This window comes from Aythya marila, assembly GCF_965140915.1.
Source record: "Aythya marila genome assembly, chromosome: 2".
Taxonomy (NCBI): Eukaryota; Metazoa; Chordata; class Aves; order Anseriformes; family Anatidae; genus Aythya; species Aythya marila.
This window is the reverse complement of record NC_139043.1, coordinates 107,818,010-107,839,144: the sequence shown is the minus strand read 5'-3', so window position 1 is coordinate 107,839,144 and position 21,135 is coordinate 107,818,010. Positions and strand designations below refer to the sequence as shown.

General features: G+C 39.0%; 1 protein-coding gene across 3 annotated transcripts in view; it reads right to left on the bottom strand.

Annotated features, from left to right (window-relative positions):
- MIB1 (MIB E3 ubiquitin protein ligase 1) overlaps positions 1-21,135 on the bottom strand; it is a 75,683-nt gene that overhangs the window by 42,235 nt on the left and 12,313 nt on the right. For all 3 annotated transcript variants that reach the window (XM_082753349.1, XM_082753350.1, XM_082753351.1), the window contains exons 4-10: positions 19,681-19,785; positions 12,462-12,528; positions 7,960-8,164; positions 4,606-4,789; positions 4,147-4,291; positions 3,111-3,244; positions 1,951-2,058 (exon numbers count right to left, since the gene is read on the bottom strand). In XM_082753349.1, the coding sequence (XP_082609475.1) occupies positions 1,951-2,058; positions 3,111-3,244; positions 4,147-4,291; positions 4,606-4,789; positions 7,960-8,164; positions 12,462-12,528; positions 19,681-19,785 (948 nt within the window). The remainder of the gene's footprint in view (positions 1-1,950; positions 2,059-3,110; positions 3,245-4,146; positions 4,292-4,605; positions 4,790-7,959; positions 8,165-12,461; positions 12,529-19,680; positions 19,786-21,135) is intronic.

The window sequence follows — 21,135 nt, the reverse complement described above, 5'->3', positions numbered from 1 at the left end:
AGCAAGGATTTTTATCCATTGCTTCCATGCCACAGACAGTGAAGTAAACAGCCCAAAGTTTTGCTCTGTGCTTAATGGAGTGGCTCTGCGGCATCTTCTAAGGCCTAAAATATATGTTAATATAATGCTAAGAGCCCAAGCATAGAAAGGTGTTTTTCTGTTACCCAAACAATGACTGGGCCCACTGTTAGTTTCTGAGCACTCTATTAAGCTTTAATTTATATTCTGAGAAAGACAAATTTGACGGATCCTTCTTGTGCTCCACAAAATGAACAAAGGCTACACCACCAATGTATTACGTCTAAGTATAAAAGAGGTAAAAATCAATTAAAAATACAAATATTACAATCTGCTGGTAGAAAATTCTCCCAGGAACAATCATTCTAAAAAATAAAAATAAAAAATAAACAAGAAATCCTTCCATTTTAAACTGAGAGTTGGCAGTTGTATTACTCTCTCCTCAAACTTTCTTTTAAGTGAACACTGTATATAAGGAACAGGGTAAGTATCTGACGTTGGAGATGCAGCACCTGACAGTATCCTCCTCTGAATGCCACAAGCAGCATGCTGGCCTATTGCACTCTACTACTGAAATGAAATAAAGGAAATTAAGAAGGTGCTTCATCCACTAGAACCCCATACTAGCTTTACACAGTTCTATATGCAGGTTATATTTCACATAATTAAAGGTGTTAAAGAACTGGGTATTCAACCTTTGTAATACTGTCAGCAGAAGGCTAGTTTGAGAATGTAATTATGGTAAGAAAAGAGGGTTTCCACTCACTGTGACATTTAAAAGAATTATCTGACCCACACAGTGAACAGTGCAAGGCAGGGAAGCAGAAAAAGGATCCAAACAGGAAAAAAAAAGAAATAATGTATGCAATTCCCCATTACTTAGAGCAAATTCAAGATCAAATTGTTTTAAAAACCATCTCCGCAATAACTACATCTAGATAAAAACATTACAGAAGGCTGTATGTACTTAGTTATGTTTCCCGTATTTTTCCCCAATGGAGAAAATAAAAAAAATAAAAATTATTAAAAAAAACATTTATCAGAAGATATAATGCTATCAAATAGGCTGCTACTTTCTTAAAATAAATGCAGTTGCAACTTACTGTTCATCTAATGCAAGAAAGCCAAAATAAGTTCTGTGTAATTCCGAAGAATTAACAGAGCATTAATAGAGCCATTACAGATAGTGCAAACTATCAAGAAAAGATTAAGTGAACTACTACTTAAATGAAAGTGATGTTGTCTCCCCATGAAGCCAAAATTTAACCCTCAGGTGAAAATTAGAACAATCTAAGATCCATTTTGCCTACTTAAGAAAGGCAGATAGTGATATAATAAGGAATCAGTTCTAGTAACTGGGAAACATTTTTTCCTAAAAGATTTTGGTGCCTTACAAATACTGATCATAGGCAGCAAAAAATGCAATTAATTTCCCAATAGCTAACAAAGAGGAAGAAAAGGGACAGGTGTACACAAGGTATCAGTGAGACACAGAATCAATATCCTGAAGGTCAGAGTCCTGTGCGCTGTAGAAGTCATAGCCACTAGGAAACTGAAAAGTAATCTCACATCTCTCCCACATCCCATTCACGCCCCCCCCCAAAAAAAACAACAGAAATGCACACACTGAATGGCAGCTTTTAAATACAAAGCTACACATCTTGTACTAAACACATGACACTTTGTAAGACCCTGTCCAAGAAAGGCAATTTGTATAAAATATAGTCCTATTCATTTCCTTGCACCCTGGCTATATACCGTTTTAAAACCTTATTTCCCTACACGCCCAATTACACTGCAATTTTTTCAATAGTTAGCTACCAACAAGAAAAGCAGTTTGCCTGTCACCAGGCACACTTTGTATTTCTGTACACAGCAAAGTTTAAAACTTAAAGGGACAAAAAGAGCGTATTTTAATAATATTTAACTTACCTCTGCTTCTACGTCCACATTCTGTTTCAGAAGCAACTTCAAAATGTCAACGTGGCCATTCTGACTAGCTGCTTGCATAGCTGTGTGTCCAGCACATTGTCCATTTACCTGGAAGCATATTAATACTTTGAGATCATCTGCAAGATACACACATGCACACCTGTGAGACACAGTATACATGCAAGTGTCTTAGAAAACTTAAAGCAACAGCATATCACAGCACATAAAGCTATCAGAACTATTTTTAGACAGCTGTATTTCTGACATACGTTAGGATCTCCTAGGAGAAGATCTCCTTATCATTTTTATAGAATTATCTGGATTGAAGGAAAGACTCACCAAAGGGATTTACTTCAAACATCAAGACCTTAATGACAAATGGATTAAAAAAAAAAAAAAAAAAAACACCTTTGGGCTACTGTAAAGGCAAGATTTTGAGAACAGGTCTCAGAATGATGCCAGTTCTCTGTTCTCAGAATGATGACAACTCTCTCTCCCTCTCATTATCATTTTCTAATTTGTGTCAAGAACAGCAGTCAATCTGAACAAAATACCATGCTTTGTACAATCTTGAGCTACAGATTACCCCTCAGAATTACTGGAGTTTAATCTTTGTTGTAGTGAGAAAAACATCTCATGATTTCAAAACATGTTCCCTGAAGGAAGTCCTATAATTCTTAAACATTTTCTTTTAGATTTTTCACTGTTATGTGATTAGACAATTTGGTAAAAAGTACCTGAGAAAGCGCATTAGGTGGTCTATTTCATGAATTAGAAAAAGAAAAAAATAAAACAAAACCAACACACACAAAACCCACCCAAATCAATCCTCCTTCCCTTTATCTCAAAACAAAAGAAGTTCAAGACCGTTTGCTAATTGCAAGCATTTGTCTCTCTGCCCTGACTCTGGAAAACACATGCCTAAAGGTATTTTAATTCACAGCAGACAACGTAACACAAAACTTGACCAGTGAAAAAAGGTACTAAGCATTTTTATATGTTCCCCAGCACGTTTCGTAGGACAACAAATAGCAGAGACACTAGAACCAGTTGTATTACCTCTAAACAGACACAGTACTGTCTGGCAAGGGTTATCTAGGACAACTTCTTTCAGTATTACAGGTGCCCAGAACAAGCCCCCTCCAGAACTGAACACTCACATCCACATCTGGTCTCTTTAGCAGATCTTCCACTTTAGCAACATCTCCGTTGGCAGCAGCTTTAACCAATTCTTCATTGAGATCTCCAGATTCTTGGGTTTCAAATAGTTTCTTCAATAGCTGGGACAATCTCTCTGCAATTATTAAACAAAGCACAGTTAAGATTACAATTTTAGTCACACAAGAACAGAAAAACGTGTCAAATTTGTTCCTAACGACATGTACATAGTAATACACAAACCAACATAAAATGGCAGCTTTAATTTACTATTCAGTTTCGAGGAAACACTGCACCCCAATATCCTTTACATAGTAGAGGCCATCACATCACATATTTCATAACAAAGTTGATTTAACCACAAATAGTTTGTCTACTATGAAATAAAAAAGGGCAGGGGGGGTGTAAAAATACATGTTACACACCAGGCTTTTTTAGTCTTCTAGCTTAACTTTATGTTAGACTAAAAAAAAAAATAATCTTCCACTGCAATTAGTTAAAGATTGTCTAATTAAGTTTAAGACAACACATTTAAGGAAAGAATATTATCCTGAGTAGCTGCTTGCAACAAATTCCTCCCTTATGCTTGTTATCCCCCAACACCTTTTAAACAAGGAACTGCTTGCTACACCCAGTGGCACACTCTTCACGCCTCAGAGCCTATTCCAATCTAACATCCCTTCTAATCACTTCAATTTTAAAGCCCTTAGAGCTGCGCCGTTTTAAAGCCCTCCAAGCTTGCACTATACTTGTACTGTAGCCAAACAGAAACACAAATTTGGAGTTTTTGCATCTTATCAAGAGAAGATCGAGTAACATCTCCATACCCACTGCAAGCTTATTCTTGTGTCTCTCTGGGAAGTTAACATTGGATTAGCTGAACCCTGAGTCTGAGTTTTATTAACTCAGATATACAAATATTAACTCATATATACATATATTAACTCATATATACAAATGATATACCAGTACTTAACAATTTTGTGATTAACACCACTACTCATCATACAGACATTACAGGTTATTCTTCAAACTTACCTCCAGATGCGTTACTTATAGCGGATCCTGCTGATGCCACCTTTGAGACAGCTGCTGGATTATACGTCCACGATGTCCCACAGACCTCCACCTTTAAGTCACTATCTGAATAGATCTGCTGGACGCGACCAACTTTACCCAAAGTCTGCATTGAAGAAAACATCAAATGTAAATAATACTAAAAATAAAATGTTGAGAAATATGAAAGTTATAATGAAACACAGATCTTATGAAGTCTGTTGTATAATAGTACAGTCACTAATCCCTTTAACTAAGTTTCATCAGGCTAGGCAGCTTACAATAGCTGAGCAAGTATTACCCTGCTTAGTGAAATGTACTTTCTCCGACTTAGAACAAAGTCACAACTGACTCCCATAACCTCCAGGTACTTTAATAATCACAATCAGAAAAATTGTATGAGTTGTACGATCCTAATAGTCCAAACATACAAGTACTTACAGGAAGCATTGCTTCAGCCCACTCTCCATGACCTCTTTGAAGAAGCTTGATTCGCTCCAAGTCATAGCAGACTTGAACAAGGTCACCCACTTGAAATTGAGAGGTGCCTCCTTCTGCACCTTGAGCGGCATCTCCACTTCGGACAACATTGGCTTTGGTGAGAACAGCTGGATTAAACGTCCACCTAGACAATGAATCATTTAAAGCAGAGTCTATAAACTTAGGAAGTGAAAGAATGCTTAAAATAATCTCCTTGTATACCTAAAGCTCTCTACAATTTGATATCACATCATATATCCTGCTAACCATTTTTTTTTGCCTATACACATCTATGGCTCTTTAGTTTAATACTGCCAAGTAACCCTCAGAGATGTACGCTTCTGAAGAAATATCCTCCCAGGGAAACGAGAAGCAAGCTCACAACAACGTAATAGTCCTGAAAGTAGCTATACAACTCATTTATTTTTTCAGGGCGAGAAGAAGGCAAGTCAGTCTGTTTGGAAAGATTCAAATCATCTCACAAAGGATTGTACTGTAAGAGAACAACAAAGAAAGAATGCATGACTTTGCCTCTTCCCAAGTAAGAAGATGCAACAGTCAGTTTTAAAAATGTTCTCCATCAAATGCGTGGCCTAGATGCACCTCCATTTTTAACCAAGCTATCCCTGTTTGTACTGTAAGTTTTATTGGTTTACAGACACTCAGCTGTTTTTACGCTGCATTTTATTATAGTATCTAATACGGTGGTGTGTCCTTTATATCATTTGGTCTGGGGTTGACTTGCACTCAACTGTCTGATCTCACTGAGAAGCATCAGATGATCTCTATAAAGGACAAAGTTAGGAAAGAAACCACAGAACAGATTACCTCCCCTGACTGGCTCTGCAGACATTCAGAAATAATGGTACCTGCACCCCTTCAGCTCGCATTAGCTAGGAAAATAGCTTAACATTACGAAGTAATACAAAACAAACAAACAATATCCAGAGGGAACACTGGAATGTATAAGGTGATGTTGATGTTGACAGATTAAACTGCTGAGCAATCAGCACTGCACAAAGTTCAACCAGAGCAAGTGCTGGATTCTGCACCTGGGACAGGGCAACCCTGGCTCTAGGTACAAACTAGGGGATGAGAGGCTGGAGAGCAGCCCTGCAGAAATGGATCTGGGGAGGTTTGGTTGATGACAAGATGAATGTGAGCCAGCAGTGAGCCCTGGCAGCCAGCAGGGCCAACCATACTCTAGGGTGCATCAAGCATAAAATTGCTCTGAAGAAAAAAAAAAAGAGTTTATGTCTAGTGGAAGAAGGGAGAGGACTAGAAAGTTGCTAGCTTATGCAGGGAAGAAATCAGAAAGGCATGAGCTCAACCAGGCCACTGTGCTAAAAGAACAAAAAGGTTTTTTTACAAATACATTAACAGTAAGAGAAGGGCCAAGGAGGACCTCCATCCTTTACTGGATGCAGTAGAGAACATGACTACTATGGATAAGGAAAAGGCTGTGATTCTCAATGCTTTTTTTTTTTTTTTTTTTTTTTTTTTTTTAAGTCTTTAATAGTCATACCACTTATCCTCAGGTACTCAGCCTCCTGACCTGGAAGTCTGGAACAGGGAATAGAGTCATCCCCCCGAGAGTCAGGTGGAAACAGTAAGAGACCTGCCACTCCACCTCCACTGTCACAATCCTATAGGGCCAGATCGGATCCACCCCAGCATGGGTTCGTGAAAGGCAAGTCATGCCTGGCCAACCTCATCTCCTTCTATGACCAGGTGACCCACCTGGTGGACAAGGGAATGACTGTTGATTAGTCTACCAAGATCTCAGCAAAGCCTTTGACATGGTCTCCCTCAGTATTCTCCTGGAGAAGCTGGCAGCCCATGGCTCGGACAGGTACACTCTGTGCTGGGTTAAAAACTGGCTGGATGGCCGGGCCAGAGAGTAGTGGTGAATGGAGTTGAACCTAGCTGGCATGAGTGGTATTCCTCAGGGGTCGGTGTTGGGGACCATCCATTGATGATTTGGATGAGGGAATTGAGTGCACCCTCAGCAAGTTTGCAGGCGACACCAAGCTGAGGGGAAATGTTGATCTGCCAGAAGGTAGGAAGGCTGGGCAGAGAGACCTGGACAGGATGGGTCAGTGGGTAGAGGCCAATAGGATGAAGTTCAACATGTCTGAGTGCCGGGTCCTGCACTTTGGTCACAACAACCCCATTCAGCAATACAGGCCTGGGGCACAGGGGCTGGAAATCTGTGAAGAGGAAAAGGGCTTGAGGGTGTTGGTTGATGCTTGCCTGACCATGAGCCAGCAGTGTGCCCAGGTGGCTGAGATGGCCAACAGCATCCTGGCTTCTATCAGGACTAGTGTGGCCAGCAGGGACAGGGAGGTGATCGTCCCCCTGTACTCAGCTCTGGTGAGGCCGCACCTCTAGTACTGTGTTCAGTTTTGGGCCCCTCACTGCAAGAAGGACATCGAGGCCCTGGAGTGTGTCCAGAGAAGGGCTACGGAGCTGGTGAGGGGTCTGGAGAACACGTCCAGTGAGGAGCAGTTGAGGGAGCTGGGGGTGTTTGGTCTGGAGAAGAGGCGGCTCAGGGGAGACCTCACTGCTCTCTATCAGCCACCTGAAAGGAAGGTGTGGGGAGCTGGGGGTCAACCTCTTCTTGCAGATAACTAGTGATAGGACTAGAGGGAATGACCTCAAGTTGTGCCAGGGGAGGTTTATGTTGTAAGTTAGGACAAATTTCTCCTCAGAAAGAGCAGTCAGGCATTGGAACAGGTTGCCCAGGGAGGTGGTGGAGTCACCGTCCCTGGCAGTGTTTAAGGAATGTTTGGATGTGGTACTCATGGACATGATTTAGGGGGTAGATAGTGGTAGTAGTGGGATGGTTGGACTAGATGATCTTGGAGGTCTTTTCCAAGCTTGAAGGGTCTATGATTAGATGAGATCCTCAATTTAAGAAGCTCACATCTTAACCCCTTTTCCTGAAACCCCACAACACACTACCATTACCATTCCCCCTTAAAGCCATGGGATACGTTGTAATTTTAAAAAATAAAATACTGTATAAAACACTGTCTTAGAAATAAGATACTCCACAGCTTTATTATTTTGGACTCAAACTATCACTAAGTATGAGAGGGAGCAAACTTTTCTCCCTAAAGCTTTAAATCTTTAAAGATCTGAGAGCTGCACTATCAAAGTCTTCGTTAACACATTGCAAAAGCAATATAAAAATTCTCAGGGAAATCTTAATATACAGAAAAGGAGAACAGAATGTTTCTGGCAGCAAGTGATCACAAGTGCAGAAGGCAAAGGCAGTCTGTGAGATCAGTGACAGAAGGCTACATAACAAACCTGTTGCCACTTGGATATTGTACTACAATGTCATGATCCTCATCAATGCCACAAACTGTTCCAGTTGTTGTTAAGGTTTCAAACATGCCATCAGTCCATCCTCCATGACCATGCTGCAAAGACTGTACAATTTCCAAATCAAGGTCAATGTTTACAAGGTCACCAATCTGCAGCCCACCAGGATTTCTGTTACCGTTTTGCTCACCTGAAATGGAAAGAGAAGAAAATGTTCGCATGACCACATTAATTTTCCAAGCAATCTAAACAACACAAATTCATTTCCGACACAGAACTGATACCCACAAAACCTCTCCGTATCTATGAAACTGGAGTGGCCAAGAGCTGAAAGGGAGGTGAACAGGTTAAAAAGAACCCTGAGTCCCTGGGTATGGAATTATCTATTTCTCATTGAGTTTACATGGCAAAAAGAGAAAGCAGTAAATGATAAATACTTGTGACAGGCTCCAGTATGACCTCTAACAGGGATGGTAACAGCTATGGTGCTAGACATCAAAATTAGCTCTGATAGTTTTGAGGCATCATATACAAAGTGCTGTGTACCCCCTCAGAGGCTGAAAGATAAGCAGAATGCCCACAGAAAATGGTTTGTTTTTTGTTTTGTTTTGTTTTGTTTTTTAATTGGGTCAGTTCCTGAATGCGGAGAAAACATTGGCAAAAAAGAAAAATACTGCGAATTTTTGTGCAAAAACCTTCTCCAGACAATGCCTGATTTCAAGAGACACTTCATAGTGAAAAGTCAAAAGTTGGGAGAAAGCAGCATACATCCATGTACATCAAGCTGTGTTAACTGCTGAGAATGAACTTGTAGATCTGCTCGCTGACAGAACAAGAGGATGGTATTTGGTACTGTCCACTGGATAACTGCAGTGACAACTGCAGAACTCATGTAGATGGAGTTCAACAGCAACGTCAGTGGCAAAGGAGAGGGTGAGCCTTTAATAACACTGCTGCCTTAAAGGGAAAAAAAGTGTTTTTCCAAGCAAGAGGCAATAATGGAGGAGGGGTCCTCACATTGTAGTGAGCAGAAATGCTTAGTTTGATGCAGAGAGACAATGACATTCTTTGGAGGGAGACCAATTCCAGAGACCAAAATCCACACCAGATGTTGCAGCAAAGTCTGCAGAGGACTTAATGGTCAAGAAGAGACTACAATGCTGCTTTAGAAGAAACTGCTGAGAGAGGAAACACGGCCATGAGTGGATGCTCATGTTCAATGGACGTTGACTTCTATGACCACCCACATTGTCAGAGTGATTTCTCTCCATCCTGGTCTTTGTTTAAAGGACCTATAGACAGAACGCTATTTTGAGCCCGCACCCTTTACCTTTGCAACAAAACACTTACAACTTGGGAACAGCCAATCCTGCACAGACAAAGTCAAAAAATATTTCTACAGAAAAGCTACCAATAAAAAACTCACTAGAGAGAAAACTGATCATCTGAAGACAAACGCTCCAGAGACAGCCATGATTAGACAGGGAAGAAAGAGCAAAATTTATAGAAGTGTTAACTGGAGAAAGGGGTGTCTGAAGGTTATCTGGTCTGATATTCCACACAAAGCTGAGCTATCAACGACCATTTGAGGTCAGCTACGGCTTTGTCTATCTCGGTTCTGAAAGTGAAGTTGAACAGAGGGCTGGAGCACCTCTCCTATGAAGAAAGGCTGAGAGAGCTGGGGATGTTCAGCCTGAAGAGGAGAAGGCTCCAGGGAGACCTTACTGCAACTTTTCACTACTTAAAGGAGGCTTTTAAAAGAGACAGAGAACAACTTTATGCTCAGGCAAATGGCAGGATAATGGGGAATGGTTTTAAACTACAAGAGGGAAGATTCATTTTAGGTGTTAGGAGGAAATTCTTCTCTCAGAGGTGGTGAGGCACTGGAACAGGTTGCACAGAGTGGCTGTGGATGCCCCATCCCTGGAATTGTTCAATGTCAGGTTAGATGAGGCCCTGGGCAACATGGTCTAGAGGGTGGCATTCCCCCTCCACGGCACGGGAGCTTGTAACTACATGATCTTCAAGGTCCCTTCCAACTCAAGCCATTCTACAATAGTATGAGCATTTTCAGTCACCCTTCAATTAGCAGTAGATGGTAGATTACATCTTCACCTCTTCCTTGCCAGACTGAACAAGCCCAGCTATTTCTCCTTGTAAATCATGTCCTCACAGTCCCTTAACCACTTTGGCAAACCAACATCAGACAGAACCTCTAGAGTTTCTAAAAAAAAAAAAAAAAAAAACTTTTTTGAACTGAAAGTGTGGAGGGTGAAAGTGTCAACACAAACTGGACACAGCCTCTTCACCATTGAGAAGAAATGGCCTCAAGTTGCCCCAGGAGGTTTAGGTTGGGTATTAGGAGAAAATTCTTTATTGAAAGGGTTGTTAGGCATTGGAATAGGCCGCCCAGGGAAGTGGTTGAGTTACCATCCCTGGAGGTCTTCAAGAAATGCATAGATGTAGCACTTAGTAGCATGGTTTAGTGGTGGACGTGTCAATAATAGGTTATAGGTTGGCCTAGATGATCTTAAAGATCTTTTCCAATCTGAGTGACTGTCATATAGCCAACCCACTATCCAGTTTGCTTTGTTTTCAATAATGGCATACTGCCACCATAGTTGGTATTCACTGCAACACCCGTGTCTTCCTCAGCAAGGCTCCTCACTTAGGAATGCACAATTCCACGTCTGTCCTGGTACATAGTGTTATTTTAACCATTCCAACCACTTCTGGTTGAAGTCCGTGAGGTCTCCACTCACCAAATTCTTCACTTTCTCAAGATTTTTCTGAATAAAGCTCTACTTTCCACTACACTGTTCAGCCAATTTGGTGTCACCTGCAGATTTTCTGGGACTGGATTTGCCTCATCATAAAGGTCACTGAGGAGGTACTGAACAAAATTAGCCTCAGTATTTTGTCCTGACTACTATTTTAATTAGGCCCCTGCTGAACTGTTATTAGTACTCTACTCTAAATAACACAAAGCTTCAAAAATAACTTTCTAGCTTTTAGTGCAAGCATAGATTTAAATTCACAGCATGAACTTATCTGTGAACTATGTTTAGAATGCAAATGAAAGGGACAGATGTTCTATCAAAGAGTGAGACTGAGAAGATGGAGCATAACGTGGTTAGAATGATGAACTAAGTTCGTTGTCATCCATTAAGAGCAACTTGATAACGTAGAAGAGAAAGAATTTAAACAGTCTCCTACTAACTTCAGTGATTAACACTGATGCACTCAAACACAGTATTACCCAAAAGCAAGCTACATGTAGAAAGCATAGACCTGTACTTTTAAAACATGAACTGAAATAAATGCAGGGTATGCACGAGGACCTAGGTTTACTTGTGTGTAACAAAGAACCTATTCCCACTTTTACATTCGCACTCATGTCAGACTCAAGTGACAAAACTCACTTCAAGTACACAAGCAAGATACAAAGATCAGAATAACTTGCATTTTTACTTCCAAACAATTCCTCTACATAACAGTACATAGCCTTGTGGACAACATTTTTTTTTATTAATATAAATAAATAAAGTCAAACCTTTACTGTTTTCACCTTTTTACTATTGCTGTCAAAAAGCAGAATTTTCTGTAGTATCCCATTTTATGACCAGATGTTTCACAAAGGAAATACACATTAAAACAAGGGGCAATGGGTGCAAGCTGGAACATGGGAGGTTCTGCTTAAATATGAGAAGAAATTTCTTCACAGTGAGGGTGGCAGAGCACTGCAACAGGCTACTGGGGGGATGTGGAGTCTCCTTCTCTGGAGACATTCAAAACCCGCCTGGACACATTCCTGTGTGACCTGATCTAGGTGTTCCTGCTCCAGCTGGAGGATTGGACATGATGATCTTTCAAGGTCTCTTTTCAAGGTCTCTTCCAATCCCTAACATTCTGTGTTAGATAACAGAGACATTTGTGCCTAGGAATTCATAAGCTTTATTCCAACTTGACTGTATTTCAAAAAAACAGAATATTGGGCAATTATTTTTATTATTTACTCCGCACCTATTTGTAGCCCAGCTAAGACACAAGAGGAATGTGTCAGTGCAATAGCAGATACGGGAAACCACAACGAAGATTTCACAGCATATACTAGTATTAGCACAAAATAATATGCTAAATTATGTGTTCAAATAGGTTTGTTTATGGCCGAGTATATGCTACTTGTTAAACATTTCTGAATACCAAAAACTCCTAGAAGAATGCATTGATATTTAGCTCCTTAGAAATACACCGCACAACATGTGACTATTTATTACTCGTTCAACATTTAACAGCTCCCTTGCCATCAGTCTGGCACACTGATACCAAATAATATTGAGGAAGGAGTTACAGTTCGTTATTAATGCACAGAAATGCTACCATTTACAGTTCACCAGGAAGGACAGTCATTTTAGATTACATTTGAAAAGAAACCCACATGTATAATTAAGATGGATCAAAACAAATTTACACTGTCTTCAACTCACCTAACACAGGACAATGGTCCCTGTAGAAAGAGCCTCCTTTTGCATCTTGGACACATTTCAGGTCAGACTAGGGAAAGAGATTAAGGCAACATTAGTCCTTGCTGAACACATCTCCAGTTAACATAAATCGGTGAAACTAGAATTTAAATACACTCAATTAAGCAAAAATGAAAATTATGCAATTAAGCAAAAATGAAAATTATAATTATATGAAAATTATATCTTCCATGAAAGTCACTGATGCAAATAAGCTCAAATAGTTTCGAAGCTGTCAGCCCTGATATTCTCAAGATTTGACTAACACTTACCAATACAAAAGGCTATAAAAGTTAACAATTTTTTAACCCAAAAAGGTAGTAAAATAACACATCTCCTTGGCATTGTTCTATATAGTTGTTGTTTAAAAAAAGCATATGAATACAAGCAAAGAAGAAAGAAGTAACTACAGACAGTGCTTGAGGCCACAGCCTTTCCTGTACAGTATTATTTCAGGCTCACCAGTGCTGTCCCCTCTTCCCAAACATTTTTCTCACATATATATACATATATTAAAAATTCAGAGAATAAAACCTAGCACCTGAATTCTAAAAACTGAACAGTTTCCTACGAAAAACATACAGAATACAAAGATGCAGGTTTAAATTAAGCTGAACTAAACGTGATCATTTAAAGACAGAAGTTCAAAAGCATATGCCTGCAGAAAGATCATTTTATACTACGTGAGGCACAGAAGTTTCAAGTGTGATAACCAGCTCCTATTCAGGAAGCCAGGGGAGGCTCCTGTGATTCTCCCTTCCTCTAGTTCTTTCTCTGCGTAACCCTTTAAGCCAAAGGGCTACCATCTGGCATTGCTCCTTACGGGGAACAATCCTCACTAAACAAAGGGCATTTTGTGTGCATGATGAGCTGGGAAGGAGATTGGGAGCTGTCTGTACATGTGGCAGAATATTCTAAGGGAATGGGGGAAGAAATAAAGATGACAGGCAGCTGGGATCTGATCAACCCAAACTAAGCAACTGTTTTTTTAATAAATATTTTTTCCATATCTAGGATTTATTGACAGACTGTACTCCTGCAAAAGGATTAAAATAAACTCTTTGAGACTTCCAAGCCACTGAGAGAGGCACTGATGACACCAGGCTTCCCCCGGTGACCGAGACCTACAAAGAAGGCACCATCACTTTCTGAAAAACCAGCAGAAACTGCCGGATTGAAATAATGAGATATAGCTGTTCTGCAAAATAGGAGAAAGGAGGAGTCAGCTGGGCAGGGAACAGCCGTGTACAACAGCCTGCTGCCACCCGGTGGGCAGGCCCTGGCTTCGAGTCGGCCGGGGACAAAAGGGCTGCGCTGAGGGCCCCAGATGGCGAGCTGAGGGACACCCACAGACCCATAACGGGCCTGGAAGCACTCGGTCCCATCCCCTGGACACAGCCTCCTGGGCCAGGCGACAATCACAGGCACTAGAGTTGGTTTTCTTTCTTCACAGCATCGAGCACAGAGTGCAGGAGGGCCCTACATACTTCTCCTTGCAGCCAGGTGACGCTCGCGCACGACGCAAGGATGGCTAAAAGCTAACTGCAGAAATAACATAGTAATTAGCCTTTTACTGAATATCTTGCAGCAGAAATTCTCAGGAAGCAGGTTGGGATACCTTGATTTTTACAGAGTGACGTAAAACCCTCCAAATCTGCTCTCTCTTACTAGCCAGCCTGCACCACGCAGGTTATTTCTGGAGTATAATGATATACTTGGGTGCAAAACTAAGCTGTAGCTTGATGTCCAGCATCAGCTTTACACTCATCTTCCTTCCAGCAACATGGTGGAGTCAATGCTAAATTACTACGGAGGAAAAGGGTGTGATCTATTACAGAAAAGCAAAGTAATGTGTTCATTTTTAACACGTGTGCCTTCACCAAAAAATTGGAGAGGACTCAAAATGCACAGAAAGATGAGGCACTGACAGAGATGAAGGCAGTAAAACTCATATATACTGTATTTACAAAGAGTTCCTTTGACAACTTTGTGGACAGCACTACCAACAAAAGTAACATCAACATAATATAGGCCTTAAAAATAAAACACAACATAACCAACACTAAAGAAAAACACACAGGAGTTTTATGACAGGAAACTTCTTATTTGTACTTCAGAACCATGAAAGCTGATTGAGCAACTAGAATTCTACTTACAGCAAACCAGATACCAGTTTTATCAAAAATGGAGAACGTGAAAACATGCTTTCTTCTGCCCAAGTCATTTAATTCAAGATGAAAAAATTTAATTCAAAGATGAAAACAAAATATAAGCTTTCCATACATTAACTGGATGTAGAAATCATTCAGTGAACCCAGAAGATGATTCTCTTCTGAGTAAAGAAACAGAAAAACAAGCTGTAGATTTTGTGGAATTTATGTATATTTAGAGAAGAGACAGGAACCCCAGTTAAGCAGAAAATCATTAACATGAAAAGTCAACTCAGTGGGTAATGACAGTTTCTGCCTACATCAATCTTCATTCTTTTACCATCTACTTACTGACTTCGCTGAAAAACTCTCTGCTTTTCAGCAGTATGTGACTGGATTACATGAAGATCATGATCTTCTCAGCCAATGGGAAATACAGAAGATGTAACAGCTGGCTTTGACTTACTATCTAATTATATCAATGAAAACCCAGCCATTTCATCATCATAAAAACTTCAGGAATAAAAAAAGTGTATTACAGCAGTGTCAGCAGATGGTGTAAAAAGGGCCATCATCTCTGACCTTGGAGAGTAAAACAGTGCTGAAGGAGCAGCTGCCTATTGGGATAGCTGAGTTATTCCCATCAGCACAAAAGGCCAGCCACCCAAACCAGGGAGGTAAGTTTGCAGACGTAATAAGGAGACCAGGTGTGCTAAGAAAAAGAAGAATGTTTGTGAAATAGCACCTACATCAGCAGTAAATACCAGGACAGAAATTAATACTGATCTGACAGTTAAACCAGCCAGAACCATGCCACAGCTGCAGGTGTTTGAGGTAGGAGGGAACACACCCCCTAAAGGTCATTTTAAGTCTCAAAACTGAGAAATGCTTTTGGCAAGGAAACATGCCCTCGCAGGGCAAATGAGGAAAGCCAGGGCATGCAGCTTTGTCACTGGGTTACAACAATGAGGGACTGGACAAATCCATAAGCTCTAGCTAAAAATTTTAAGAAATGCAGCATTTCAAATTAAATGAACGGAAATCTTTTTCAGTTTCAAGAAGCTGAGAAGAATGAAAGCAATATAAGGAGAAATCAGATTAGAAAAATAACTGAAATGTTAGAGGTATGAGGTGTAAAAACAACAGCAACAGCTTCTTACAGAGAAAAATCAGAAAACAGACAAATCCTGACTGAATGGTAAGAGTCTATCGATTGTAGGTACTTATTAAAACTTTTCACATGTAACTTTTTGTTTCTAGAGAAGATCATTTTAAATTCACGACTGTCATCCTTAGAGGCTTATATGATAAATAAAAAAATGTAAAATGCATTTCTGTTTAAGGGAGGTATGTTTCTAAGCAACTCACTTACGGAGAGATGAAAAGCTGCTTGGTTGGGACTACAGGAGAATGAACAGAAATAAAGCCATGTGAAGAACAGCAAAACAAAGCCAGCTGACAAATGCAAATAAATATACAAGGTATATACGTATACATAAACATCTCACTCCTCTCTCAATTTAAAAACAACTACCCCTACTTCCTAAATGATACTGAAGTCACAGCTTGCCAATATGGAAAATGAAGCCATTGTATTAATAATAACAGGAATCAACAACTCTATGCTTCCAGCAACGTTCCAGATAAATTTGTGGATTAAGATAAAATTGCCTCTTTGAGCAATTCCACGGCTGCTTGTGAACTGAATTCTTGTTTCTTGGATTCTTCCTACACTCCTCATTTTTGAGGTATAGGAGACAAGGTATAGGAGACTTGACTTGCATTTTGTGTTGCAACTGCAGCAGAAAGAGTATTTCTACATATTTTATAACTCTCACCTGCAATGCCTCATGTGACAAGAGGTTTGCCTTGCTATTAATTTAAAAATGTGTGCTAACAAACCACTCTTAAAATCCTCTGGAGTAATTTAAAGGACTATCCTTTAAACATAACCCAATAAATATTGATGAATAGAAATTGGGTATCAGCCAGGATCAGAAAAAGTTTAAAAATAACATCAAAAATATAAGGGCCAGGAATCTTATTAGCCTCCCTCATGCACTCAACTATTCAGACTTTTGTGGGGAAAAAAAAAGTACACAAACACAGATGGCTTACAGATTACTGTGACAATGATGGATGATAACTACAGTTACTTCTTTCAGAGGCTACACAGATGAAAGGAAGATCCTCCATAATGAAAAACAAGAGGAGGAGGTTAATCACAGCAGAAAAGGCAAGTGGTATAACGCAAAGAAATTTAATAGCACAGAAATAATTCCTAAATACTGAAACAGATTTAGGACATTCCTGCTAGAGGAACCATTGTCTTCAGTTTTTATAGCAAAATCATTCTACCAGTAAGTAGTAGAATTATAATGCTTATTGAAAACCAATAGACGTTACATCTTCGTGTGCTTGATAGGAAGAAATTAAAACTCTAAGTCCAAAAAGCTAAATCTCAATCTTCTCATTCAATTCTCTAATTTTCAATAAACAGATTACACTATAAGAAAAGGCTGTATTCACAAGTAGGTAACACGGTTAACAGCTTGGCTGGCTCTAGGATCTGAATACACATATAGGTATGAAATGCAAGCACTGCTGATAACCATACTAGCCAACTGTACTTGATTCCTACCATGGATGTAACAAACACGTTATTCAACCTAACAGTACCATAAAATCAGATTTCAGTTTGGGGATTTGTGGCCTGCATCAGCACAGCAGAAGAAACACCCAGACTTAGATGCTAGACTTCATAAAGAAAGACAGGATGCACCCCTCGACCACAACAGCAAACTCGATTAAAAACTCAAAGGATCTGATCACAAAAAAAATGGAAGTTTTCAGCCAGCACCTGCTGCCCTACCAGCCAATCCTTGTCTCTCCCACAGAAAAGCTGGCAGGCTGGATAGATTCATTTTGAGGACCAGATGCAGCCTGTCAGCTATCAAATAAGCAACCCTGACTTACGATAATAAGCTGTGTTTCTTTAATCAGCTCCATTTGTGTCTGAGTCAAGTGTTACTCATTTGCAAGTACGGGTCTCTTCCCAGCTGTATTTACATGGGCAAACACTCTGAGTATTGTTTCCACACTCTCTGGACATTCTTAATCAATTCTTAAGTCCCCAGACAAGTTTGTCCCGATTTTATATGGACTTGGACAGTCTATTAGCCTGCTTCTTGTAACAGTACATAAATACCAGCAAATAATCATAACGAAACATACTAATTGACACATATAACATGATCAGTTATAAAATCTACCTTTACATGCAAATGACTGTCAGGGATACACAAAGTCTAAAGTCAAAACTGCATTTGATAAAAGGGTTTGAAAAAGGTAAAAAAGAATGCAGAAATTGATAGAAATGGATTACAATTAGTTACGCACTACATATATGGCCTCAAATTATCCTTTATGTATGCGTCTACCTATAGTATGTATATATTATCCATTACATGTTATACATATCTAATTTCATAAGTAGTTTAACAGTTCTTTTTTGTTAATTATTGACTGACCAAATATTTCTATTTGTACACATCTTCTGGGGAGAGCTGCCCTTTACTTCTCCAGCATCAGCTTGCAGCTGATGTAGTTAATGAAGTATTTTAGAAATATTTAACACTTCCTTATGTAGCAATAGTTGGGCAAAAGAATAGTTTGTTTACAAATAATAAATATATTTTTATTATTAAGGGAATAACTGTTTCACAGAGTATGGCTTATCTTCATGTAGTAGTTGTGGAGTCAATAGTAATATTTAGTGATTCCAGAACATTTTATCTCCTATTAGACAGTCCATAAATTTCAATATAACTAAAATTGCAACACAAAAACCAGTTGAACTCATTCTGTCTAAACTTCGGTAACTGTGCTCCTTTTCCATGTGTCACAATCAAATATTAGGGAGAAGGCATGAACCATTGGTCTCACAATATTATACTATGAAATACTTTAACACCACCACCACCACCCCCGCTTTTGTCAGCATTTAAGAAATATTCTTTAGAACTGAAGAGACCAGGAAGGATGCCATTCAATAGTGACTTGTATTTTACCCTTAGCATCTTCCTGTTTCAGGCTGAAGAAATAACAAACTTTCCAAAATATACACCAGAAAAGCTGGCCTGCACTTATTCATTCTAAACCTGATAATAAAATAATACTGAACACCACTTTTGCTGTAAATGTATTTTCTTTTTTATTCTGGAAGTATTTTACTCCAAGTGAGGCTAGCAAGTAAATAATTTTGCTTTCTGAAGAGTCAACTAGTCATTGTTTGAGATCTTTTTGCTAACACACATCTGACAAGATGACGCCTCAATGTTAAGTTAACATGGTTTTCCTCTGCAGTATCAAACAAAAAATCATGCAAAGAAAATGCTAATTAAGATGTTATAAGCAGTTGATAATCGAAGTAACCTTTCCCTGACCCACATTAGGATAAGAAAACCGAGCAACAGAAGGCACTTAGGCTAGAGTCTGACCTATTTTCTCTCTAAAGCTGTAATAGCCGTAGAAGCTAGGAAGCAAAAACCTTAGTGCTAAAGCGAATTAAGGTTGAAACATAATTGCATACCTTCCCCCTGCATTGCTCGCAAGAGGGTACTGGGTTTCTGATAACTTAAAAACTGCAAATCTTGCAGTAATCACACCAAAATTTGAAGTGAACTTGAAGAAAAAAAACAGGGTCTTTAAAAAGTTTACAATTAAACTTTTTTCTTTTCTGAATTTCAGTTTAAGCACAGTATTAGCACAATAAGATAATTATGTATGCAACGTAAATATTTACGATACTCAGGCAAAAAGGAGCTCTTAACTTTAAATCACTCCTGTGTTTTATTCCCAGATCAGACTTTCCTCCTAATGCATATGCATGATCCATACAGCTGTATTCACAATGACCTGACTAATAGCAGCGCACTGACAAAGGATATTACAAAAGCAGCAGAATAGCACACGTTATTCTTACCGCCCTTCCCCCTCCGAGCATTTCACCCTTTATGTTCTTTTATACTTACCATGCCCTCAAAGCCAACTCTGTAAAGGTTTTTAGCACCATTGTCCCAAAGAACGTATGCTGCACTATGTGGACTTGACGCACTCCAATCTTGGATTTCAGTTACCTATTTACAAATAAGAAAAGTGTTTATGTAACAAAAAAAATAACAGTCAGAAACACGATGTGAACTTAAAATCTTATTCACCCCTTCAGGCAAGTTCACAATACCATCAATTTTACTGAATTTAATAAAAAAATCTTAATAAGCTTCATATCTGTTGATACAAACATTCCCTAGGTGTCTTAATAAGCCTAAGTAAGTACTTTGTAGATCTTTCTTCCATATATCTAGTAGATAACCTAGCTACTTAAGTACAAAATAAAATCAGCACCGTAAACATTTATTTTATGATGCTTTGACATGTTCTTACTAAAATTACTGTTGCACTAAGAAAAACAGGATGAAAACCGTTTTAATTGCTCCAATTTGTCTGTATAACCTGCGTTAGCCTGGTGGCAGTAGCAGAGACAAGGTTTTATTTCCTGAGCCAATTTGTTTAACAGCAGGACAAAAGAAAGGAAGTGAAAAGGACTTTCCCTCACATTTCTGAAATCATGAGGCTACGCAGCAAATTCTTAGACCACTTCTATTACTCAAAGAATCAACTTCAGAATTTGCCTTTATTCTTACCTTTATTTATTTGAAAGCTGTTTCTGCTTTTTGCTTTTCCTACTTTATATCCATCATGAAGACACTTTATATGCATTTATACACACCTTCAGATTGCAAAATATCCCACTAATTCTAGTTTAGTACATTAAATAAACACAGGCTAAGACTCATTTTGCAAGGTTTCAGAGATTTCAAACCATCCTGGAAAATTCATAGCAAGGGGTAAACCAATCAAGATGAGAAGAAAGATACATCTGAATACCCTTTGCTTTAAGAGATTTCTATTATTTCCTCTCAATAAAATTGAAAATGATATCCTCAGAGGTCCTAAAGCTTCTATAAACATCTAGGATATGAAATAGACTATTTTATTCAGAACTTCTCACTTTATTTGAAAGGCTGCTTAAGGATACTAAACATAAACAAAAACATCAGTTCACCCAGACAGAAGGGCATCCAATTCTCATTCAATAGTATCTCATGTACGGTGGTAAGTCATTGCCTATCTTACCACAACCTGCTTTACGTTCATACTTACAACAAACTCTCAGTAGTTCTCAAGTTAAATCTACAGTGTTGCTAACCATAACCTTAGCAAAATTTTCCGTGTCTTTCCATGCAATCCCAATTTTCCATAAATCAAATTATTTTTATCATACAACTGTACCAAAAGCTCGCGATGTAAGCCAGTAATATAACATCCACAACAGACACTTGCAAAGCTTTCCTTTTACATCAGCAAAGTCTCTCTCTATAGACTATTAGATGAAAAACAAAAACTCAGGGTGCAAGCTCTTAAAA